General features: G+C 39.3%; 1 protein-coding gene across 8 annotated transcripts in view; it reads right to left on the reverse strand.

Annotated features, from left to right (window-relative positions):
• The window catches only part of PPFIA1 (PTPRF interacting protein alpha 1), a 55,023-nt gene that overhangs the window by 8,121 nt on the left and 20,361 nt on the right, over positions 1–26,541 (reverse strand). For 2 of the 8 annotated variants that reach the window (XM_033150373.1, XM_033150347.1), the window contains exons 4-28: positions 26,280–26,444; positions 23,774–23,848; positions 22,655–22,756; positions 21,972–22,193; positions 21,338–21,484; positions 20,272–20,406; positions 19,511–19,594; positions 18,792–18,923; positions 18,146–18,208; positions 17,223–17,302; positions 16,950–17,097; positions 15,353–15,576; positions 14,000–14,234; positions 12,496–12,525; positions 11,510–11,661; positions 10,886–11,058; positions 9,635–9,728; positions 7,956–7,967; positions 6,884–6,965; positions 6,592–6,792; positions 4,421–4,483; positions 3,535–3,561; positions 2,300–2,475; positions 2,106–2,203; positions 129–304 (exon numbers count right to left, since the gene is read on the reverse strand). In XM_033150373.1, coding sequence (XP_033006264.1) covers positions 129–304; positions 2,106–2,203; positions 2,300–2,475; positions 3,535–3,561; positions 4,421–4,483; positions 6,592–6,792; positions 6,884–6,965; positions 7,956–7,967; positions 9,635–9,728; positions 10,886–11,058; positions 11,510–11,661; positions 12,496–12,525; positions 14,000–14,234; positions 15,353–15,576; positions 16,950–17,097; positions 17,223–17,302; positions 18,146–18,208; positions 18,792–18,923; positions 19,511–19,594; positions 20,272–20,406; positions 21,338–21,484; positions 21,972–22,193; positions 22,655–22,756; positions 23,774–23,848; positions 26,280–26,444 — 3,096 coding nt within the window. The remainder of the gene's footprint in view (positions 1–128; positions 305–2,105; positions 2,204–2,299; positions 2,476–3,534; positions 3,562–4,420; positions 4,484–6,591; positions 6,793–6,883; positions 6,966–7,955; positions 7,968–9,634; positions 9,729–10,885; positions 11,059–11,509; positions 11,662–12,495; positions 12,526–13,999; positions 14,235–15,352; positions 15,577–16,949; positions 17,098–17,222; positions 17,303–18,145; positions 18,209–18,791; positions 18,924–19,510; positions 19,595–20,271; positions 20,407–21,337; positions 21,485–21,971; positions 22,194–22,654; positions 22,757–23,773; positions 23,849–26,279; positions 26,445–26,541) is intronic. The other 6 variants (XM_033150408.1, XM_033150400.1, XM_033150356.1 and 3 more) reach the window with 5 other exon arrangements.

A 26,541-nucleotide genomic window follows, 5' to 3' on the forward strand; every position in this document is an offset into this window, starting at 1 on the left:
ATTATGCTCTTTGACACCAATACAGGATTTCAGGGTTTAAACAGGCCACACTCTACAAATTCTTATTCAGTGCTATATTCTGATAATGAGTAAGAATCATCCCCATCAAATTATTTCTTCATTATTACCTGTGTATTTTGAGTGGGAATTTGTAGAGAAAGAGCTAATGCATTGTAATCAAAAGTTTCATCTAAGGCCACAAGTGCGCCATGAACTCCACTTTCTATAAGGTTATTTGCATATTCTTTGAGACCAATCGACACCACCCAGTGAATCATTTTGTCATTGCTCCAGACAAGGACATCTGTAGGGGGGAAAGTAAAGTTGTAAGTCACTAAAAAGTTGACAATATATATAAAATACAATTTCTTTCAGGTGTGGTTCCAGTACTGCATACTACTGAAGCTTAGAAATAAGTGTTGGGACTGCATTGCCACTTGATTTAAATTAGTATCAAATGAAGTATTTTATACATTGTCAACAGTTTGTATTGTTCTGCACCAAATACAGATGGGGCGGTAAATACGGCAGGAATGAAGCAGCTAAATGTCTGATACTGGCATATAATGGTTATGAAATATTCCTTCAACACTGTAGACACTGGGTGGAATCTAACATTGAACAAGGCAACTGACGTAAACCTTTCTCCCCTCACCCCTGTCACCCCCCCCAAAATTGTTCTAGAGCATTCCCCAACACTCTGGAATAGGAAAGGAAAGGAAGACCAAATATCATAGCATGAGCTCAGTCTGTTGTGTGAACTGAAATCTACTGTGTTCACTCATTGTGTGTTGGATAGAGCTCTTAATATTAAAAAACTGTAATGCAAATATTTCTAAACACTAATTATTTTGCATTTGTTTGCTTCAAGAATTTGAATACTGCTTAATCACAGTAGTCTCTAAAACACAATTTTAGCAAATTTTATGCATCCTTTAAAGAAACAAAAACATCTATAGTATTCGAAATCTGGCCTCAAAGCTCCTTGTGCAGCTATTCCACTCTCTTTTGATGCCTAGCATTCTTCTCTCACTGGAATTGCAAATGCGCTTTCATTATATTAATTTCACCCACTCCCTTTGGTCAAATATTCCACTCAAGTTAGATGTTATACAGTGGTACCTCCGGTTACGAACTTAATTCATTCCGGCGGTCCGTTCTTAACCTGAAACCGTTCTTAACATGAGGCGCGCTTTCGCTAATGGGGCCTCCCGCTGGTGCTGCGTGACTTCTGCTTGCATCCCGGGGCAAAGTTCACTACCGGGAGCACCTACTTCCGGGTTAGCAGAGCTTGTTACCCGAAGCATTCGTAAGGAGGATGGTACGTAACCTGAGGTTCCACTGTATTGTTATTTGGAGTGAGTCAAAACATGAGCCAGGGTCACATATAATACTACTAATGGGACCTTCCGCTACTACCGCGCCACTAGCGCACTACTTCCGCACGCATACCAGGGCATCTACTTCCGGGTTAGCAGAGCTCATTACCCGAAGCGTTCGTAAGGAGGACAGTACGTAACCCGAGGTTCCACTATATTGTGTTTTATTTGTTGGAAGCCACCCAGAATAGCTGGGACAACTAATCAGATGGGTGGCATGTTAATATTTATTTATTTATTTATTTATTTATCTATCATTTACTGTTTTCTTGCAACTACAAGAGTAAGTACCATTTAGAATACCTGTATCTTGCCCCATTAAATTGCACCACAAGGGTGAGATCAGAACAGCACTAGTTTTTTACTGTGCAGATTCTTCCTTCTTTCACAAAGTTTCAAATGAATAGGGCCAGTAGTTGTACATATAATTGTTTAGGAAGGGAAAAAAATAGGTACTTGTTTACAGTTCAAGGGTATTTTACACAGCACACCATAGATTTAGTGGTTCCAGTATGCAGTCAAAACGTTCTGAACACAGGACCTAACAATACTATGCTAGACGCCATAAACACCAGCTCTATACAAAATATAACACTGGCATGAATCTACCATTGAACATACGTGCAACTTTGGATGTTTTTCAAGCAACAGAAAATACTGACTATAGGATCATTATTTCATATACTTCTCATAAGTAGAGTCAAATCCAGGAAATAAAATGGCTACCTTTAATCTCATTCAAACCTTCTTCTCTTCTTCTTTCAAGTTCTTTTCGGTCATAATTTAATCTCCGCAGACACATAATGCCACACTGGAAACTATTTCTGTTAAAAGGTTAAAAAGGAAATAGGCATCAGGAAAATATGTTGAAATGCACAGACAAAATGCTTGTTAATAAAGACTATTTTAAATCTATTTACCTGTGAAAACTGTCAACCATTTTAAGTTGACCACGGAGATCTTTTTTAGTTAAATGGTCCAGCATTCTAGCATCAACAAGACATTCCATAAAATAGCTGCGATACTGAGGGAGCCCCAAACTGGGAAGCCACTCGTTGCCAATCCACTCGTGGTTCATATCACCATAGGCTAAGGTCTATTTAAAGAAAACCATTGAAGTGTAATATTAAATAAGGTGTAAAATATTTAGTCAGTGCCTTACAATTTCACACAAGAAAGAGGTTGTAGCTACTGAAGATGCAAAGCAATGTTTTAAAAATTAAAACCACTTCACACTTTATTTATACAGCAACTAGCATTTACTTAGGTGAACAGTGAAGAATGATTTGAAGATGCACATCGTCAAACTCTCTGATAGTGCCAGGGCTGCAGCTTCCTGGTACATTTTAATTCCCCATTTCAAACTTTGACCTGCTTTGCACAACTGGGTACGGCAAACAATGACTTAGTAAGACTGTGAGAACCTGCTCTTGGAGAGGAGCTGTCTCCCTCTCCTCTGGACCTTCATCCTGCTGCCTTGCACTGAGCAAAACTAAGTTCTCTCCTGACTTACCACCAGCTACAGAAGAGAAGTTTGTTCTTGGCTATAGTTCATGGTTAGTGAGAGGATGGCTTAACCATGATTCCTGGTTTGGATGATTCACTAAAGCCAAACTTTAGCTTACTCAGCATGGTGCAGTTGTAAAACTGAGTAGGGAGGGGCAAATGAGCTCTGAGCTCCCCTGCATGTTTGCACAGCCTCACTGAAGTCATATTTTGGCTTATCATACCATGTGAAGCCATCCCTTCACATGTTTACAATGTGGATCATTGGCATTGACCAGCTATGCAAAGTGGGAAGTGGCTGCTGTTAGAAAGATGTTATTAACTTATTTAAACAGATTTTAGTTGAATCTGAATGCGTTGTGACAGAAACAAAAACCAGCAAATGGCACACATTTTGTTGCTATGCTATCACAAGCCTGTAATGAACTCCGGGAGAACAAGCCTCAAAAGTAGGTAATATAATGCCAACCTCCATGCCAAATAATTTCTCAAAATAATTTTTGGGCGAGTTAACGTTTGAAATATTTACTCATTAATTTCCCCTCAAAAATGTTTTTCAATGTATTTAATTTTTTTAAAAAAATAAGTTTTCTATGGTTAAATAAACTTTGATGTTTTACACAGAAGGTTTAAAAGAAAAGTCTCCAACCTGAGCCCAGCTTCCTTCCACATCTTCCTGATGTTACGTAATTAGAAAAGCAAAAGAACACACAAATGTTAGTATTTGTAAGTTTAGTAATGCAAGAAAATTCAAGGTGATGGCCGCAGTCCAGTGTGCTAAAAATAAACAAATGGCAGAACTGTGCAAACCTGTGGAAGGCTTGACTTCAATAAACTTCTCAAAACAAGCATTATGGCTGTTGAAATAATATTTATTTATTTATTTACTTACTTACTTACTTACTTACTTACTTACTGAATTTATATACCACCCTATACCCGGGGGTCTCAGGGCGGTTTACAGAATAAAATCAAGATATAAAACCACAAAATACATAATAAAATTATGGCATATTTAGTATATGTATCCTAGCAATGAACAGTGTACATAATCCTTTCTGCGCATAAAATGACACCTCTGGAATGCGGCCATAATTGAAAGGCAAAATAATGGCATGCTAATTGTTAGGAATGCAAGCATCATGCATTCAAAGTTATGTACATAGGAATTTCTCAATTTGTGAAAATTGAAACACCACATGCTGCTTAGTTTATCCACACAAGAAGCAGCATTTAGCTGTAAACCCAAGTAAAATATTAGGCAACATCTTAAGAGTTCCAAAATCAATGCACTGATTTTGCCTTCAATGCACATAATTTCTCCCAACCCCATGATGACCTCGGTGGAAAAACATTTTACAGCATAATTATACATTTCAGAGAAGGTTAGTAATTAAAATAGGCCATAACCAAGAAGAATTTAGGTTACATTAATATTTCTACTCTTTTCAGAGACATTAAGAGGCACATGATTCAAGCACTCAAGAAGTGGGAAAAGCACTGTAAACACAAAAAGGTTCAGTGCTATAACTAACCGTTTGTGGTGTAGATGTAAGATTTTCCATTTCTTCATGTGTTACCCAGACATTTCCTGTGGTCTAATATGACCCCAAAGTGAACCAATCACATCCAATGAAAGGAAAGCAGTAACAAAGAGGAAAGGTTGCAGAATATATAAGCAACAGGTACATATAAGGAGCAGGCATGGGCAAAAGCAATGGTTTCTAGATTGTTAAGTACAGACTGATGTAAGATGCAAGCCTGCAGGCAAACATTTCCCTTCAAATAATAACTTAATGTATACCCTGTATTTAAGCAACATTAGAAAAAGTATAATTGCTCATAATATGACTTCTATGTGTACTCCTTACACTTAGCAGTGCCAAGTAATACTTTGGGATACTTCATTTTAGTTCCTTAGAATGCATCTATCCTTCTGATCAGAATACTGAAGAAACTTACTGTATCCCCTTATATACTATGTGCCAATTCACATGCAATGCCAAATCATGGTTGGCAGTACTTGAACAAGTTGTGTTTGTGTACTCATTCTTCCCCTTGCACACTCCAAAGCACTTACAGGTTTGTGGTAAGCCACAGATTTTTGTTACATCCGAAAAACTATGGCTTGCCTTTGCTCCAAATCAGGATTGCAAACCAGAGTTTAAAGATCAGTCATGTAACACCAAATCATGGCTGGCATTATATGTGAACCACCTCAGTTTAGGCAGGTTGCTTTGGAGACCAAATTATGTTTCAAATAGAATGTAATCAGATTAAGTTTATACATTATAATATAATACATAAATATACATAACATATATTTATGATAAGCCAAGAGCATACGTGACAATAATTATTCCATGAGCACAGGAACTCTGGATCCTAACATGAAATGGACCCTGCTTATTCTCTGTCAGCCAGTTTTCGTTCAAATCACTCTACAAATATAGCAGATATTCACAAGACGCAGTCACCATCACTCTCACTCCAGTCCCAAAAGGAGATATGCATATGTAGCCTATATGGATGGATATTTACATCTGTATGCACATCCACAGCACAGTATTTATCAAGGCCCCACTGAACTGGCTGACATTCTGCACCGCAGATGTAAAAAATGAAATGTGATTCAATTGTGGCAGGCAAAACAACCTGCCTTCAGCATGTGCCCCCACCCCACACAAAAATACAACACAGGTACAACTTTCTTTAGTTCCACGTTTTAAAGGGGATTGCTTTCATGTACTGTAACGTGCCTGAAACAGGGTGATACTGTATCTTTAAATAGTAAAGGTAAAGGGACCCCTGACCATTAGGTCCAGTCGTGTCTGACTCTGGGGTTGCGGCGCTCATCTCACGTTACTGGCTGAGGGAGCCGGTGTACAGCTTCCGGGTCATGTGGCCAGCATGACAAAGCCACTTCTGGCGAACCAGAGCAGTGCACGGAAACGCCATTTACCTTCCCGCCGGAGCAGTACCTATTTATCTACTTGCACTTTGACGTGCTTTTGAACTGCTGGGTTCACAAATTTTGGCTGGCCACGGTAGCCAACCAAAGGTTTGACTCCCTCCTCCCTTCTGAGTCCCAGAAACTGTGTGTGTCCTGGAAGAACACAGTAAAATCAAGCCCCACACCTCTTCTCCAGAGCCGGGAACACAAAGGGATCTCTGCTCCAAAATATTCTAAACTGAAATGGGGGTTGCTTTGCTGCTGTGCTTCCAAAGTGCTTTGAAAGCCTTAGAAAAGGAGCAGTACTGTGTGGATGATACTTGCCCCATTCTCCAGCTCCAAATTTGGGAGGCTGGAGGCTTGTCATGCTCAACAGAAGGACATAGGATACTCATCATGGTGAGCAAAATTGTGGACCCCTGCTTACAGTAACAAACATCTAGTTAAAAATATTAGTGTTGCCTAACATTTCAAGCATGCCTTTAAATCTTAGCATGCCATAAATGACCCCAAGGACCTGCCTAAAACTGGCACATTCTTCCTGCAGTCATTACTTTTTTAAGCAGTTACTAACCATAAGTTTTTTGCAAACTTGTTCCAACAGTTCACTTCATTTTGTCATTTTCTAAGAACTAACTTTATTTTTATTATATTATATTTGTCTTTTTTAATGCAGACCTCCACAAAAAGCAGAATTCTAAAAGATATGCTAGCTTCTCTTTAGTTAAGAGACATCATTGCTTCCCAACTTACCGTTCTTGATGTAGGAGGAGCAGATGGGCTTGTTAGTGACATAATCTCTTGAATGGCAAGTCTCAGCTTTAACCTATGTAGAGGGTTACTGATTCCAATTTCACGTTGTATTTCAGTATCAGATAAAGCTGACATTATAGCACCACTTTTCACATTTGCACGGCAAGCAGCTACGTACCAGGCTGGCATCCCAACCCACAACTGGCAAGGAGAAAAACAGGAAGAGAATCACCTACAAGTTTCAAGTCAGAAGCCATGCTGCACTGAGTTCATTATTGTAAAGACTCCTTACCTCTAACCAGACAACCACAGTTGGCCCATCCCACTGAGCAAAGGGTAAACCTTGCCTCCGGGCTTCCTCAAGCAGCTCATGCCTTTAAAAAACAGCAAAATATACTTGTGAAGTGCTTATATTTTCACTGATTGTCCTCCAGCGATTTCCCCCTTTGTTTCAGCAACTCTTATGAACACAGCAAATTGTCCAAGAGTGACAGCAGCATGGCAAGCACACTGCATGAGATAAGTAGAAAACATTAGAATAATGGATTGCACTAGACCTTTGGAAAGCAGAATCCATTACACTGCTGAAGTTCTTAATCTAAATTACTTATCATGTGCAGGTGCACTAGACAAGCATTACCGGGGGGGGGGGAATAGTTTCTACAGGAAGGTTTGGGCAGCCTCAATATGAAGGAGTTTGAGAACCTGTATTTACTGTTACCAAGAACCACTGACAAGTACAAATAAGTAAATGCATGCAACACTCTTTTGGGGTTCTGCTTTTTTAAGCAGTATGGGGAATGCTATCTTTTGGGAAAGTATATTAGTGATCTTTTTCCTTAAGAACTCTTATGGCATTGAGGATTCTAATGCATGTTCTCCAATCTAAAACATATGCTCATTTTCTAAATACACATTTCACACAGTGAAGGGAGAAAATGTATGTGAAAATGCTAGGGAGTATAATGGTAGATGAGCTGAAGAACTTGGCTGTTCTGATTCATTCTTCTTCGGTTGACAATAGCAACCACTACAAAAGCACAGTTCTGCAACACATATTTTTTTTTAAAAAAATCAATTCAAACAGTTTAAAATCAAATGCTAGAACTTAAGAATTTATGTCAAGAATTTTTGTTTGACAGCACACTGACAAGTTATGGCAGGATTCATGAATTATACCTAATTCATGAAGATGCTGACAGGATTTTGCTGAAAATGTTTCAGCAGAATGTTCTTTAATTTTCATCTTGCAAGGAAAATAATTCAAAAATGTAATGGCTGATGTTTAACACAAATCTTTTAAACAGGTTTCCCAATACATCACACATTCACATTCTGCATAAGTTAAATTAAAATCAACTTACCCTGATTTTGCACTACCACACCAAATGGAAAATTTAAAAGGAAATAAAGAAAATAAAATGTAAAACTAAAACTTGAAAAGCACTTTAGATAAAAGTGAGTATGATAGTGTATGGTGATGCACTATGGGTGAATAAAAGATAGACAGAACACTGACTGACAAGACGAGCAATGCATTTATTTTTCTACTTACAGGATAGCACAAAATGAATTTTCTCTAACAACTTTCCCCCTGTCCCACTCTGTACCCACGTTGTTCACTCAGGTCCTGAGACTCGCTGTACCAGCAAAGATTATTTATTTATATTATCATTTCAACTTACAGCTGTTTCTCAGTTCCCAATGCGTCATATAATAATAGTGATAAAATGAACAGGAAACAGTATTTTAAAAAGACAACAGCGCAAAGGCACCTTGAATCTCACCAAGAAATGCAAAAAGTTAGCAGAACTCTTGCAGAACTGGTGTAATTTAATCCTGTATGTAACCTTCAGGCCTCTGCAATCTAACCCTGCTGAAATTTCCAAGTCTCCTTCAAGTGCAGCCATGCACGCTGACTAATTTCTCAATTCAAAGCTGCAAATGATGATGCTATGGGAAAACTGCATGCAGACATGGGTATTTATGACTTCCCCCTTCCCCTTCTCTCCCTATGGGCCCCTAAAATCTACTCCAGAGGATCCCCCAACAAGGGGCGTTCTTAGCCCCTTGGCTGCCGGGGGCGGGAAGCCAAGAAGCACCCCTGGGGGCGGGGCATCGCGGTGCGTACGTGCGTCATGATGCCATGACGCACGCGACGCCCCGCCACGGGGGTGCTGGGCGGCGGATTCGGGAGACTCCTGAAGCCTCCGCCCGGCGGCGGCACCCCTTCGTGCTGCGGCTGCTCGTGCCTGCGTGAGCAGCCGCTGCACGAAGGGGTGCTGGGCAGCGGATTCGGGAGTCTTTGTGGGCTGCAAAGACTCCCGAATCCGCCGCCCGGGCTCCCTTGGCGGAGCGCAAGTCGGGGCAGGGAGAGGGACGGGCCAGCGAGGAGGGGTGTCCCTCCTCGCTGGCCCGCCCCTCTCCATGCCCCGGCTCTGCAAGCCAGCCAGCAGCGGAGCTCGGCAAAGAGGCAAGGGGCGGGCCAGCAAGGAGGGGTGGCACCCCACCTCGCTGGCCCGCCCCTTGCCTCCATGCCGAGCTGCGCCGCTGGAAGGGGGGGCTATTTTCGGCGCTGCTGGGGCGGAGCCGCAGGGAAGGCCAGCGAGGGGGGGTGACACCCCTTCTCGCTGGCCGCCCCTGCGGCTCCACCCCGGCAGTGCCGGAAATAGCCTAAAAAGAATTTTTTTTAAAAAAAAAAATATTAAACAAGTAAATTTGGAGGTGACGGCTGCAGGAGAGAGGAGGAGGAAGTTGTGCAAGTGGAACTCTGTTTTTTGAGCAGAACAGCAGCACTGGATACAATCCAGTATAGCCATCTTTCACTCTAGCTATTCCTAAAGGTTTAGTAAAACTGCATAATTTAAAGGAAAACAGCAGACATTTCTTAAGATAAACCTGGTTTTGTTTGTCATAGTTTTATATCCACTTTCTTGATTTCTTGAGATTTTTGGTAACAGGAAAATTCAACCCTAACTTGAAGCAACAGTTTGCAGAACATTCACTGTTTAGATATTAGAATTGAGGAGAAGTTAATACTTACTTTTTTTGCAATTTTCTATTTTTTTCTGCTTGTCCTCCCAATTTTCCAAGTCCCAAGCCATCCTGAGTTGAACTGTCTGCTTCCATTACACTAACTGCAAGAATGAAAAAAAACTGTCATGTAATTCTTGGAATTAATTTAAGCATGCAGCAGAATTACAGTAATGAATGTCATTTGTGTTTATTTCCAACATACAAGTTTGTTTGCAGTACAACAATGTAAAATGTTATATATACTTTGGGCAGGGTCCAGAATTAAAACATAGCAGTTACATTTGCGTTAGAGGAGAGAGAGGGAGGCAGGCAGTTTTTGTCCATTTGTCCTTCCCCCTGAAAATTTGCTCTGGAGAACTAGAGGGCTCTCCAGAGCAGAATGAGAAGGAATGATGAGGGATGAAGAGGGAATTAGTGGGTGCGGACCCTTTCTCCATCAGGGAACTTCCAGTGGATCACAGTTGGTCCCATGAGCAAAAATAACTCTTTCCTTTATGGAAGTGACTCTCAGGTTCCAACTGTATAGTCCAAAAGCCAGTAAACCATTTGTTTACCAAGAGACAATGAACAGTGAACATCAATATAAAATAGAAACACCTTGAGTAGTCCTGTAGCAATCAATTTCCTGTAGCTGCTTTATCTGATGATTTCAAAGCCACATAACAATTGAACAAAAGGACTTTCCTTGATATGTAAAATTGGATCCTGTATCATTGGATTTTTATATCTATCTGCTTTTCTACATCTTTATCATTTATGCTGATTTATACTACTTATACACCACTTGGAAATACTTCTAAATAAATCCATCCATCTACTTGAGCCCACCCCTAGTCTCCTTGACATATACAGTGGTGGATGCTGTGAATTGACCCAATGGGTAGGCAAAGGCCAGGGACTGCTTGGTCACTGCTTTGGGGTTTCATTGCAGTGAGGTGCAAGACAATGGTGCTTACATTATAAGCAGCACAAGTAGTACCGCATTTTGAACAGCAATCAAATAAATATAAAATGCTTACTAAGGTTCAGTTCTGGAAGAATCACAGTCATCTGCTTCAGATCAAAACCTTGCATTTTGTACTTCTGCTGAGACAGTCATCTGCATACCCAAGGAAGCCAACTTCCACTTATGCCTATACTAGCATAGGTAGGTGTAATCTGCATATCACACAGCTAGGACTTCTTTAACTTATACCCTATACAACAATTAGACTAAGAATTGCTGTGCCCTCTGTTCTAGGTACAATAATGCACCAACCTTGTCCTCCGCTCTCTTTGCTGATCTGTCCAGGTCGACCCTTTTCTTTCTTACCAAATAGGCGCCCGATTGAGGATTTTATCCCCTTTTTTTTAGGGGCTTTGTGAAGGGAATCTTGGCTACTATTACTGCTGCTGGGATTGCTTACTTGTCCATCTTGAGAACCTGTGGAACTGTAGAGCAGAGACAGTTAAGTCTATAAAAATATGCACTATACACATTTTGGGTTATATTCAACACAGTGCTAAGGAAATTAGTCTGTCCACACAAGTATTTCTGCAAAAGTGTCTTCAGGATTTTCTGTTTGTATTCTATTTTGTTTTGTTCTGTTTCAATTGTACACCACCCAAAAACGGCAATGGCTGGTATAAAATTCTGTAAATAACTAACTAAATAGCAAACAAAGGAAGTAGAAGTCTGAGGAGAAAGGGAGCCAAGGAGGAGAAAGGGGAAGTTGAGGAAACATACAGTATGAGCTGTTGGCAGTCAATGAGAAATCCTGAAGCTAGGAGTTTGCATCCAAGGACTCCAAAAAGCCAGTATCATATACTGATTTTACATTACACAACAAAACATAGGATGCCAGTCTTCAGTTTAGCTATATTCTATTTAAACATAACTTACTTTCTTAGATCTCTTAAATCTTCATGGCTCACTGTATGCAAGGCACCCTTATAGGTTCTATCGAAATGCAGAGATCGAGGTGAAGAGGGTGGTGAGGTCTCACATTTTATTGTAGCCTTATCATCTCTAACTTCTTCTCTTGAAACTGGAGACTGCAAACAAACACAATTTAAGTATTACTTCATCTCTAAGAGGCAGAGTACCCACAATAAAGATTCTAAGGTGTTATAGATTTTATAATTTCAACAGTTGCTACATCTACATGTTTCTCTGTTTCAACAAAGAAAATTTGTATGCAATGATACAATAGTTTGTTCTAACCAAACCAAGGTTTGTGTATTATCTACGGTCTGCCAGTTTACACAGAACTCATGTTTCTTGCAGTTATAAGCATTTGAAATAGACTTTGGTGGAATCTGAGACTAATTATGAAGTCAATGCCCAGAATTCAGAGGGGTATTTAAACAGATTTCTCTTCTCCATGGACATGCTTTGAACATCTGTTCCAAGTTCTGATGGTATGCATATACTGTTTTCTGGCATGGCTCAGGTTCCTTCCCACTTTGCTTTGGTAGAAGCCTGAAGTGAAGCACAGGACTGAACTTCTACCTGTTCTAATATCTGCTCTACTGCTACAGGGAATGTAAGGGGATTAATAAACCATGGAGAAAATACACAGGGGATACCTACTATGCACAATGCAAACATAGCTCTTCAGCTGGAAGGGAAGACATTCTAAATGGCAAGTGTGTAGACTTCATATATCCTTATTTGCCCCCCACCTTCCCTTAATAGCAAAGTGTTACCACAGAAATAGTACAGAGAGATGAACACACCTGGCAAGCTAGAGAGCAGTGGAGGTATGCATGGAGAACTCTTCGTTCTGGTCATGCTGATCAAAAACCATTTACATTTTAAAAATACAGTTTAATTATACTAGACTTTATTGTTCAAGATTCCACAGAGATTAATGGCTGAAGATTTACCTTTCTATGGTGTTTCCTTAAATCACTAGGCTGACAGAAGCATGCAAAGAAGAGAAATTAAGATAAAGCAGGTATTTTGATTATTCAAACTAGAAAGCATGAACACACGGGATGATTTTCGCAGTTATAAAACATTCTCTGGAAGAAGACAAGCCATATGCTCTATTTAACCTACTCATGGAATCATTGTTCAAACAGACAACTTCTCTATACTGAAAATATTTAAACATAACCCTGGAAAGCAGCATTTAAGATTGATGCAGACATAATGGGGGAATACCTTAACCATAAGCAAGGGATCACTCCAGAGTGTAAATTACCTTCAAGTATTGTTGCTGCAGTATCACATGTCACAGTTTTAAAAATTGGATTCTTAATGCTAGTTAAGCATTGCTATAAATGACTTTTTAAAAACAAACAAACACGAGGGACTATTTTTAGCTAATTTTCTAAAAGCCACAAAAATAAAGGACAGAAGTAGAGTGCTCTTCCTGCTTCTTCTACCACGGACCAGAATGTTGGAAACCTTCCATAAACATTGGTTTTGAGCCGAGTCCCTTGGAGATGACCAAGTAAATTCTCGTTTCTCCTGCTTGGAAGGTAGGAAATGGGAATCACAATCCCCTCCCCCTGGTGAACCTTTCATGTCAAAGCTGAGGGAAATGCATTGTAGAAACAAGGAAAAGGAACAGCACAAGCAAGAACAAAAAGAGTACCCAAGACCCTGGACTAGAGACCCTGGAGGGAAGCCAAGAGTGATGGAAAAGCCAGGTAAGAGTGGAGTGCAGTGTAAATGTGATTAGTTGCAACTCTATACCTAGAGTGGGTGGCGCTGTGATCTAAACCACTGAGCCTCTTGGGCTTGCTAATCAGAAGATTGGCAGTTTGACTCAGCACAATGGGGTGAGCTCCCGTTGCTCTGTCCCAGCTCCTGCCAACCTAGCAGTTTGAAAGCACACCAGTGCAAATAGATAAACAGGTACCATTGCAGTGGGAAGGTAAATAGCATTTCTGTGTGCTCTGGCACTCTTCATGGTGTTCCGTTGCACCAGAAGCAGTTTAGTCATGGCCACATGACCCAGAAAGCTGTCTGTGGACAAAAACCAGCTCCCTTGATGAGTGCCGCACCCTATAGTCGCCTTTGACTGGACTTAACTGTCCAGAGGTCCTTTACCTGTATCTTTTATCTCTACCTAGAAGGGTGTAGCCTTGGACACTTCCCAGGGACTCTACTCATATTTAACATTCATGGTAAGTTTCCAACATTCCATTCCAAATTAAGTGTGCGTGGGGGTGGGGGTGTCCAAGTCGAACATACACTAGACAACTTCTGATGGGTGGGTTAGGTGGCTACATGCTACATGCAAACAGTCTGAAATTTCTGATAAAGGTGACCAGTACGCAAACACAAGAATACAAGACACACAGAAAAATGAGGAACAACACAAGAGCTAATCATAGGGATTTCCCTCTGTGGTGTGTGGAGGAAAACAGAGACACTTACTAGCGTCATGATGCCTAGTCTGTCCACTTCTCGAGCAGGACTATGTGGCATTCGTCGCGGGGTGGAACGACCACTGCCAGGTGGAGAAGAGCCAGAAAGGGAGCCACCAGGAAAGGGAGGAGGAAGAGAGCTCAATGACCGAAATCGGCCAAGATTCTCTAAACTCCCACTGCCAACACGGCTTTCAATTTCCTCTGCTCGCTGCTCAGTGTTTTCCTTTTCTTCTTGTATCAGTCTAAAAATAAATAAATAAATAATGCAATTATTTTATGCAGTGTATCTGCCACAAAAGAGGCACATTTTATGCAATGTTATCAAAGTTTCACTGCCATCAATTAACATTTGCTATTTTCATCAGTAACTCAAGTTATGATATGAAGGCAGCTATTTAAAAGGATAACTAACTTGTATTAGCTGGTTTAAGGTTCTCGAACGACTTAGTTGACAAACAAATCGGCTCCTGAACGGCAATAACCCGGAAGTGTTCTGGTTTTCAAACGATTTTTGGAAGCTGAACGTCTGACGCAGCTTCCGCTTGAGTGCAGGAAGCTCCTGCAGCCAGTCGGAAGTCGCGCCTTGGATTTCAAACAGTTGTGGGAGTCGAATGGACTTCCGGAAATGATTTAAGTTTGAGAACAAAGGTTCCACTATACTTCTTTACAAGTCCTCATGAAAGGTACAGTATTACTATGGAATTCTACTGTACAGGTACTCATTTGGGACTGCATCCAACACCGTCCCCTCATGGACATAAATATCTTTGATCCAGCAGAGACTTCTGTGAGGAAATAAGATAGTGAGGCTATTTTTCATTTTGCCCCTGGCCTGCAGCCTCTGTACTAACTCCTACATTGTTCTCTGCATATATATCCCCCTGGGGGGGAAAATTCTTCAAGAGGGGCAGCTACTATTAAAGCTAGGTAGGGACATTAAATTTCCTTAAAGCTCTTTTTCATGAAAAGTAATTTGCTGCTTATCTTTAAGGCAAATGATTCAACACTCACAAAATAACCAAATACAGCAGATCTTAAATTTTTGCTCTGTGTTCACAGACTGGGTCCTTCATTAAGAAAAAGTAAAGATTCATGCCGTTTGGAGAAGCCATACTACTACCACAGCAGTTAGCAATAATCACATTAAGTTAATTTTTCAAGAACTCTGGCAAACTGACAATGTAGAAAAATCGTATCTATGTCCATACAAATGAAGAGCACTGGGTAAATTAAACACACCTATTGCTATAACATCTGTGAACTAAAAGAAATGAGAGTAAACAAACTAAACGTACACGAAGAATACATTCTCACATCAAATATTGGAAATTTAAGTTAATGATACAAATGTATACTGTACCTAATTTCATTGTTGATGGCATCCAACTGTTCCTGAAGCATCATGGCTAAAGTCTGGGCATCTGCCTGACCACTAGGTGACAAGATGTCAACTGAGCTGAATATTGTTTCTCTGTCATCCTCACCATCTGAGATATCAACATCGCTCTCAAAGGCTTGTGCAACATTTGCCAACACACTTGCTTGCTGCGCACGCTCCCAGTCTTGCTCATTAAGAGTCTGAACCTGTTTAATATACGTGATCTGAGTTTTAATTGCAAATTTCTCTCAATTAAGATATAGATAAGATAGACAGACAGACAGACAGACAAAGTCACTATGACTTAACTTACATGCTGCAGTAATCCATCAAGGCAGCAATATTTAGAATGCAATGAAACCAAAACAATTGTAATATGTTCATAGTCATTATTATTTCTATCGAATAAGATGTATAATAAAAAATCAAGATATAGTACATAAATGCAACATTATGTAAGTGAAACCAAAGATACTGTAATTCCATTAGTAGCTTTGGAAACTTCAGTTTTTTAGAAGGGAATTTTGTTTGTGTCATGACCTCATTCTAGCTGCCTAACAGTAATCAGCAGTGGGGGGGGAAGGACATCCAAAATTCAGTAATCCAGCTTCCCACAATTAACTCACAGTGTCAAAGCAGCAATACCATCTATTTATTACCGGTACTTCACACAAATAATCCAAATCCAGCACTAGGTGCGCAGCTTTAGCTGCTAGATGCAAGAATCTATGTAGGTCTCCAGCCAGAAAGAGATCCACATATAGTTTAATTCTATACATGGACTGAAATGACAATTTAAGATCATGACAAGTCATTAAATCTAGATAGCAGAAATAAATACAATCTTTGAAGTCAGGTCAAACAGTTCCAAAAGGGGTAAATTCATTAAGAAGAAAAAACCTGCATGTCACTTGGCTGTTCTGTTCATAAATCATGAAGTAAGAAAAAGAAAATGATCAGACCACTCTGTTCCTTCATAAAGGAATTTCAGGTGGAACTTCTACATATCTGAGTTTTTTTGATGAAGGACCAGAGGGGTCCAAATGAGTTAAGTAATAAATCATCTTTTTTCCTATTGTGTGCTTTTTGCTTCTTTTCAAAGTACTGCCCACCCCCCTTTTTTGTTTGTGCTACCCTGTTATTCTATTTATGGACAATTCTTTGACCCAGCAGAGGCTTCTGTGAACTGAAGGGATAATGAGACTATTTTATTTTCTTATTCCTCTTTCCCTCTGCCCCACCAGGGTGGGGTTTGGGGGGACTGTCCAGAACAGCATGGGAGGGCTGCATAAGAAAGGAGAAATTGCAAAGGAAATAAATCAAACACACTCCCTTTCCCTTCCATTCATGAAAGCCTCCGCTGGATCAAAAAGTCACAGTTTTAAGTCACATTTTGCAAGTAGTACTTTTGATCCACCCTCAAGTCTTTGATAGTCAAGAACTTCTTCAAACTTGTTTTAATATGGACCTTATTTTGTATATATACGTATCATTTTGATAGGCTTCTTGTAGCTTTGAGATGAAAAACCTGTGTGTTAAAACATGCTATTGTAAGAGTGCTTTAACAAAAAGTTCATACCTTTGAAGGTTCATCTCGCAGAGCTGCCAAACGTCCTTTTTGTGGACGTCTTAACACTGAGGTGTTATAAGAATCTGTTTGATTGTCAGCTATGGCTGAAGGTGCCAGTGGATATCTAAAATCTGGCACACTACCCAGATGTGGTCGACTGAAACCAGAGCAGATACCATATTATGCATTAATAAGAGGCTCTCAAATGTCAGTAATTTAGATGCAGACATTCATCTAGCAATACTTTGTAATGAAGAAAAGCATATTTGTTGATAATTATACCTATGATGAAGGGAAGGGCCTCTGATCCTCATCTGGTCATTTTCAGTCCTCATTGCTTCAATGTTTAGTACCAGTTGATCCTACAAAGAAAAGTAAGTAATAAATTCCTTTAACCATTATATATTTCTTTTCAAAACATAAATCACAAACATTGGTTTATAAGGTTAGTATTGTTTTGAATTTCTAATATCCAAGGACCATCTCAATGAAAAGTTTTTTAAACAATCATTTTAGTCAACTATACCTCACTTATTATTTCTAGAATGGCTCTGAATAACTGTGATATTTCAAAGGACAGGGGACTGGGTCTATTCCTCCCCGCACCCCAACAGCTGGGATGGCTAACCAGTTTTGGCTCAAGAGCCACATTTACCTTTGGGCCAACCCTCCAAGGAACCATATGCCAATGGTGCGTATGCCCACCCCAGGTTCTCACATGCACAGCTCCCCCTCCTCAAATAATCCATGCAGATTATCTGAAGGGGGTTATAGACCCCTCTTCTGTCAAACGATCAATCTGATGACTGTAGAAGGGGCAATATGTCAACGTTAGTACTGCATCTACTACATTTTTTCTTTTTGCTACCTCCACCAACATCAGTGGGATCTGGGGGACGGGGGGACGGGGACGGGACCAGAAAGAATTACATGGGGGAGGTGTAATTAGGCACCCCTACTGTAAAGAGAAAAAACCCCAGCAAGTTTCTGGGAATGTCTTAACAAAGAATGACTCCATTACAGATGTATGCTTTCCAGGCATTAGTGATCCTTGGGCTGTTGCAGCATGATCTCTGGTACAATCAACTTCGAAGCAGGCATTTTTTTTTAACAGTTGTGATAATTTATTCTTTTTCTCATGCCTAATTTTGTTTCACTGCTTTACAACCATGGTATAAGTAATGCATTTCATTTTCAGTCAATACCTTTTCATTCTGAAGCTCCTCAACTTGTTTCTTAGCATGTTCAACTTCCCGAACAAGAGCATTCTGGAACAAAATTAAGTTCATTAGGACTTAAGAATGTGACCCTTTGCAATACTTAGCATTTTAAAGTTTCTAAATACTACCAAAAATTTATAGATGTGAGCACCTGCTTGTTTAACTCTACTTGTTTGCCTCTTTGGCTCAATTTAAGATACACAAGCTCTTGCACACTCTCCTTACATAAAATAAACATTAATTTAAGAGAACTGCATATAGTTCTTTATCACCTGGTTCCAGGGTGGTGTATAATAAAATATGCTTAATAAAAGATCTATCCATCAATCCATCTATCTACAAGAAGTAGCCAAAGCTGTAAAATCAGAGCAGCAGATTGCAGAGCAGGAGCCTCACCACCACTGTTTTAACCTACTTAACACAAAAAGTATATTCCTAGAAGTTTCTCTGCCCATCAAAAAGTAGTAGTGTTACCACAGCTGTGACTAGACATCCCCACTGTTTATATAGTTCTTTCGCAGGCTCTCTTGTCTTGCCATAAACAGCAGGCTAAATATCCATCAATAAATTGGTAAACCACAACTGAAGCTGCTGTTGCATTTCAAGCAACATTCATAACATTCACAATTACTTTATCTTCCAGGGCAGCCATTCTTTCTTTAAGGTGAAGCTGAAGTCTCTCATTGGATTCAGACAAAAGTTTATCAACGGTATCAGATAAACGTTTATTATGTTCTTCATTCATTTTCTCTCTTTGTCGAGCCTAGATTTTGGGAAGTGCGGAAAAAGGGCATAATAAGAAACAAAGTGTATGAGCATTTGTATACATCCAAAAGCAAAAATTACAGAAGTCAACTTTTTTTGTGTCTCTAATTTGTAGAAGTAGTGGAAGATCCCCAAGTTATTGTGCTATACATATTTTTCATGATACCGTAATTTATAGCAGAATATATCTTTGCTTTTCCAGATTCAAGCCTGAGCCTGCTCTAAAAAAATAGCAATGTGATTCTGAAGAATATTTATTATGATAGTTTCCAGAACTTTTAGCCACTGATCATTTTGACAGCAGCTGTGCAAGAGGTCCTTTCACTAAACATGTTCTCTAATTAGTTATTAAAAAATTTAGTTACAGATGCTGACATTGTTCTAAAAAGCCAATTCACCCACCAGTGCTATTGAACATTCAAGGCCTATGCAGGTACTTTAAGTATCCAGTTAAGATAAAAGCTTGCCCATTCAGTTCACTTTATGACGAATATAAGCCTATACTTTGCATTGCTAACCTGAATTTTTTTTTTCAAGTTTGAAAGTAGGGTGAGGGGAGATGGTAGTCATAGTGCTTTAACATACCCTTAGCAATTCCTGATTTTTCTCCTCTAGCTGGGCTTCCATCTGCCTCAATCGTTCTTCAATGTTACCGTGTCTTTCTTCAGCCTATTATAAATCATACTGCTAATTAAAATTTGAAAATTCACCCAGAAAAACTATTAGCAAATCAGCATTTTGTGATTTATCCAGACTGCTACTTCTGTTCACACACTGCAATGGAATAAAATACATTGAACACTGTTTCTTCCCTACTACCTTTCATTTTAATGGTTTTAAAAAGCCATGCATGCAGAAATAAGGATTAGCATCCCTTGTACAAATTTCACCTTCCTTAGCTTGGATTATGTTCCAACTGTTTAGCATATTTAGCTGCAGAATTCCCAGGAGGCAAATGTCAGGTAACAAAAGACAATAGGGAACAGGAGAGGTAACAACAACAACAACAACAACATGAAGACTATAAAAGGATTATAAAATAATCCATTTGTAAATATTGAGCATAACATTGCTTAAGGATATAGTTTACTCCACCAGGAACTGCAGAAGGACTTTATAATGCAACACCTACAGCTGACACAAGAGTTGCTCAAGCAACCTCCAGACTATAAAAACATGAATTGTTTTATGTTACAGAACTAAGAAATCATATAAATATAAAGCACCATGTCAAGCTATTTTATTAACCCAGCTGGGGGTGAAGGGTGAGATTAGAACTAAATTACCAAGAACAAATTACTTCCACTGAAGACAGTTTCTCACAGTACAATGTATCACAGCCCTACCTTTGTAAGTGCTGCGACTCTCTGAGCCAGCTCAGCCTCCACCTCTGGCAGAGTCTCTGCTTTTCTCAGAGTCTGCTGCAATTTTTGCTCAGCTAGTTCCAGTCGCTCCTGTAACTGCCTGCTCTTATCTTCACTCTAGCAAGGCAAGAACACCATTAATTTACTTATAACTAATGCTCCATATATTATTCCAAATGTTACTTTCAAAAGCTCCCTTTATTGGTACTGAACAGTCATGTTGTGAGAAAATTTGTGTGAAATCGTGGGAATAGTTTTCATTAGCTTCCAAAATCATGGAAGTTGTCTCGCACACAACATTGCTCACATATGCAGATGATTTTCATGAGCAACATATGAACATGGTCTACTCGTTTCAAACGGAAATTCAGAAGTTCATTTCCAACAAACAAAAATAACAAAGGATGGAATGCTACTGTAAACAACAGAATACAATTTTAAAAATAAAAAATAAGCTCCTAATATCATGTTCTGTTGAGTTTACCAATGGCCATCTGTACAGTATACAAGCCATTTTTCTGGTTATAGTTAGATATATACAAAACATACAGACTAAATAGTTATATCAGCAGCAAACTGAATATTTTTACCTATTGTGCAAGTCACTTATGAAGTGAAAGGCAGCCAAATTTTCTTAGATTATTTCTTCCTCCTGCTGTCCCCCAGGTGATATCCCTTTTTTTCCTGAGGAACCCTATTGTGCAAGTCACTTATGAAGTGAAAGGCAGCCAAATTTTCTTAGATTATTTCTTCCTCCTGCTGTCCCCCAGGTGATATCCCTTTTTTTCCTGAGGAACCCCACCCCAGAAGCATTTTTTTGGGGGGGGGAGCAGGTGGTGGGAAAGCTCAATTGCACAAGTGGCCTTGTTCTCACACAACTGTGGCATAAAACCAATTATTTAAATCTTTGTGAATGCATGGCATTCTACCTGCAATGCTGCAAAATTGTCTCTTTCATATTTCTCATATCAAGTATGTTAAGCAGATTATGGGGAGCTATCACAGTTTGATAAAGTTTTGCTTTATTACTATAAGTAACAGTTTCTACCTGTCGGTGCAGAGAATCTTTATTAGCAATTTCATTTTCAAGTTTATCATTGAGGTCATGCACAGATGTAGCTTCACGTTGTGCAGCGAGGTAGCGTTTTTCAAGGGTTGTGATTCGCTCTTCCATATCTTCCTTTTGAGCCATTGCCTAAGTTGTAAAAATTGTAAGGAGATTAAGGAAATACATAGTCCCAAAGTGTTAAATAGTCTCTCTTCATTAAGTGTGTTTAATAGACTGTCTTGAGAGATCAGGCATGGAAATGTAAGAGTGATCGAAAGATCCTTTACAAAAATTGCACCTTTCTTTTACTTCGTGGATCTTGACACTATGCAAGTTGCCAATTCTTACTGATCTTAACAAGTTCAACATCAAGATTTGCAAAAGTTTCCAATCTATGATTTATCAGGTGCCAGCCTATGCAGAAGTTAATAAAAACAGATTTGGAATTTCCCCCCGATCAGAACATTAATTTATATGGCTACCAAATCAAGATTCACACTGCATGTAAAACCTAGTTCATACAGCCAACTATAAATACAAGTTTAAAAATTCCACTTGAGAGTTTATTAAAACATGTTTGCTCAATTCTTCCGTTAAGTCACAAACAAAACATTTTAAACTGACATTTCCTTACCTCTCTTACATCTCTTTGCAACTTTGTGTTCATTTCTTCAGATTTTATTAGATCTTTCCTAGCAGTATCAAGATCTTCTTCCAGTTCTGCTACTCTGTTAGAAAGGGCCGTTATACGTTCTTTCATTTGAGCCTGCTCTTTAGTTTGCATCTCTATGACATCTTGAAGTTCTATTACTTTAGCAAGGTCTTCATCATGACTTAGAGAGCCATTGGAAGATCTCTATTTGGAAATAAAAAAATTTTTAATATAAGAACAGTACAATATGATGCACTAGATACTACCGTAATTTTTCAAGTTAAAGCTATCATAATTCAGGCATGATTAAAGGTCTGCTCATTTACTACTTTCTAGGAGGAAACGTTTCAAAGGGGTGAGTCTCTGGTCTCACTGCCAGAGATTCAAGAAAGAAAGAGTAAATAAAATTGAAACCATGTTTATTTGAAAATGGTGTTTTCTGTACCACAAACCCATTACCTGAAAAGATTTGGAGCATTTGATCAGGAGATGACAGAGACAACACATTTAAGTGACGTTTGTATAAAGCTGCTTTCACTCACTACTTTCTCATCGAAATGAGATGATGGTGTAGGTGCAGTAGAGACCCACACTGTGTTTAAGATTTATTTCCCCAGAAATGATGAGTGAACAGGCCCTACTACAAGACCAAGGTTTCCACCTACCTTCCCATTAGTGCTAGGTGCATTCTCCTGATCATGATTAATATCAGGCATCCCATCAGCTTGAGTTCTTTTCTGATTGTTCTGTTCTTTCAAAATCATTAACTGAAAATGAAATTAAAGTATTGTTTCAGTTATGGTAATAAAGGATATTAATTTAGAAATTAAAAAGGAGCAGTTAACAACACAAGCAAAGAAATAAATTCTGCATATATGAATAAATAGGGAACAGATATACTACCGTCCTCAATTTTAAAGCAGAACTGGGAACGATTTCTATAATCTATTTAGAGGATATTTGTCAAATGGTGAGCTTGCCTTTGAGGAGTACTCAACTGTCAAAACAGGAAACCTTCTGCAAAATAAATGATCTATGACTGCCATTTACTTAATAAGTGAATGGAGTTGGGTGAATTGGCTCTTAGGACTGACTGAAACCTTGCACAGTGACATGTCCACAGCTGAAAAGCTTGCATTTAGAGAAGACTCCATGGAAAACGTATTCCCAACATCACCAAGCTGCACAAAGTCCCTATCCTGTAGAAGTCAGGGAGGGGTGTTTCTAGCTAACCCACCCTTTGCCCTTGGGAAGACTTCTAAGAAGCTGCTGCAGGAAAGGCACTGTGAGCAACATCAAGGGAAGGGAGTTTCTAGGACTAAGGTGAAACTCCCTTGTTATTTTTGTATGGATGCTGCATGTTATTTAAGTAATCTTGTTATATATTTATAGTATTGGAATGGGTTTTGGGGTATGTTATTATATTTTTGTTTTGCTATGTATTATGAAATTGTTACCGGTACTATTTTATTGTTTTCCTATGCTATGATTGGGGGGGGGGGCAAGGTTTGAAATGCATCTGTTTCTTTGTTGTAAGCTCCTTTGAGTTTGAGGGGGGAGTTGTCAGAATGTGGCATACAAATAGTAAATGAATGAATGAAGACACACTGTTGCACAACATTTGAATCATTGTTTAGAATTCACAGCAGGACCAAGAGATGCAATGGGAGCATTTCACTGATTCTAACCCTTTTATTTCAGTCATAGTTCTTTGGGCCCCCCAAAAAGTCAATAGCTTCTTCAGAGCTGACAAGATGAGTTTTTGTTTTAAGGAAATGACCTACCTCCTTGTGTGTAGTACCCAGTTCTTCCTCCAACAAGCTACATCTTTCAAGTGCTACTCGTAATCTTTCCCTTACCTAAAAAGATAGAGCCAAGGTGTGAACACAAGCAATTCCAAAACTAAACTGTGCAAAAGTTTTGATTTACATGCTGTTATATATTTATTTTTGGCAATGAACATTATCTTTTAATTATTAAAAACAATGAAGTAACAACCGAAACATTTCTTCCAATATCAATGGAATGCCAAACAACAAGCAGCTTATGCAAAATCAATATGGAGCCAATATGCATTAAGAACTCCTATTCCATTTGCAGGCAATGAACCTCTGGCTCAGACAAGCTTAAGAGTATAGTATTAGCTATACTATAGAAATGTGGACTGGTAACAATATCATGGTTAGATAGGATGAACTGATTTTAAATATATTAATTTTATCATATTGTATTTCATCTTTCTTGACTAAACAAGTATAGTGATTGGTTGTTATAACAATTAAAATATAAAAGTTTCAATTAATTGATATGTCACCTGTGAATACGCTGTATAAACCTTATGGGTCTGGATCCAATAAAGCCCAAGCATAAGGGTAAATCCTGATCATGTAGAAGGTTCTCATTTCCACAACCCAACCCACCTACAGTCCCTTGTTGTTGTTCAGTCGTGTCCGACTCTTCGTGACCCCATGGACCAGAGCACGCCAATCTTTCACTGCCTCCCGCAGTTTGGCCAAACTCATGCTAGTCACTTCGAGAACACTGTCCAACCATCTCATCCTCTGCCGTCCCCTTCTCCTTGTGCCCTCCATCTTTCCCAACATCAGGGTCTTTTCTAGGGAGTCTTCTCTTCTCATGAGGTGGCCAAAGTACTGGAGCCTCAACTTCAGGTCCCTACACCACATCAAAAGTCTTACTCCATGAGCAAATGTCTGCTCACAATTCTTACAATCAAAGCCACCGTCCATGGCTTTTCTACTAATGAAATATTTGCTTAAAGACAAGGTGTGCCGTCTGATGTTAGTCACACTCAGAAATAAATAATAATTGAAATAAATGAACTTGTTTATTGATTTGAGTAATATTGCTTACTCAAAAGACTAAATGCTCGGAACTTCCCAAAAGCAAGAGATGGAAGCTACTGAACAGAATACTGTTCTCTATGAAATGGGAAATAAGGGCACAGTTCAACCAAAGTTAAGGATAAGCCTCTTCTGAAGTCATTGGGACTTCAACTGCTTAACTTCAAATTTCACAATGCCTAGCCATACTGTTTGATAGAAAGTCATCTATAGTCATACTGAACTGGATCCATAGGAAAAGCACACAGGAGGCAACTGGATGAATTCCCTGCCTCTCCGTCTCCCTCACGACCCCACTGTTTTCAATGATCCCCTTTCCCCTAAGCCCCCTATATCACAGCTCACCTTTTCAGAAGTGTGTCCCAATCCTCAGAAGGGAAAGAAGTCAGGAAGGGGACTTGAAGAAGCTAAGCTCTCTCTTGCATTACCAGGGGTGGCCAACTTCCAAGAGACTTTGATCTACTCACAGAGTTAAAAACTGGCAGTGTTCTACCCGGTTCAGGTCAAAGTTGTTGAGCTTTTTTTAAGGAAGGAAAGCCCTGTTTTGGGGGGTTCATGTAAAAGTCGTTGAACTTCTTTAGGGAAGAGGAAAGCGACGTTGAGCTTTTTTTTAGGGAGGAAAGCCCTGTTTTTGGTGGTTCAGGTCATTTTAGGGGTGCAGGGCAAAGATGTTGAGATATTTTTTAGGGGAGCCAAAGTTTTTTAGCTTCTTTGGGGGGAGCCACTGATCTACTGGTGATCTACCACAGATGTCCAGTGATCTACTGGTAGATCATGATCTACCTGTTGGACATGCCTGCATTACAGCATATACGTCTAACAGTATTAGGCTAAGCTGCCCCCTCTGCTCTTCCCACTTCTTTTTTTCCCTATGTCACAATTTAAAAGTGGCACAGATCCCACCCACCACCCAAATGCATTAAAGTGTTTTCATTTCCTGTCTCTTCCCCTAGAGGGAGGAAGAAACAGAACGAAGCAAAAAGGGGAATGAAGAGATGAAAAGGGACAGGAAAGGCACCATAATAAAAAATTGTCACACTCCAATTTGACATTGCCACCACTTTCCTGGCATCTATATTTTGGAATACACAGCAGTGCTATCAAGCCTCAACTGAACAAAAGTAGAAGGCAAATATAATTTTTACTTTTTCTGTTTGTTTTACCAAGGGGACTGCCTCAGAAGACCAATGGACTGGCTGACACCTGCTTAGAAAGGTAAGCTAGTTATAACAAGGTAAACTTACAAAGGTAAGCTAGTTATTAGCAAGACAAACATGTTTTACTAGTCAGCCAGCTATTTTTCCACTTGCATTAATTACTTACGTGAGTAATGTTGAATGACTGACTTTTTTACACTAATGCTCTTAGTTTGCCATAACCATTTATTATACATTTCTCAAATAATAAACAATGCACTCAGTACATTTACCTTTTCATCAAGGGCTTTGTGGTGTTCAAATAGGGATTTTAGTGCTTTGAGAACTTCTACTTCACTAGAAACACCTGCTGGAGACTGAGCCTGTCTCTTCACTACAGTCATTCTAAGAGATCGCTCATGCCGGGAGACAAGACATTCCAAATGCTCTAACAGCAGCTGAAAAATAACCAAAATTTAGATGAGGAAAACAGATGAATTCCATTCTAAGCATCTGAAGAGAAACGCTTTGCTATTGTTTGAAAATAAAATCATG

The sequence above is a fragment of the Lacerta agilis genome, chromosome 1, assembly GCF_009819535.1.
Source record: "Lacerta agilis isolate rLacAgi1 chromosome 1, rLacAgi1.pri, whole genome shotgun sequence".
NCBI lineage: Eukaryota > Metazoa > Chordata > Lepidosauria > Squamata > Lacertidae > Lacerta > Lacerta agilis.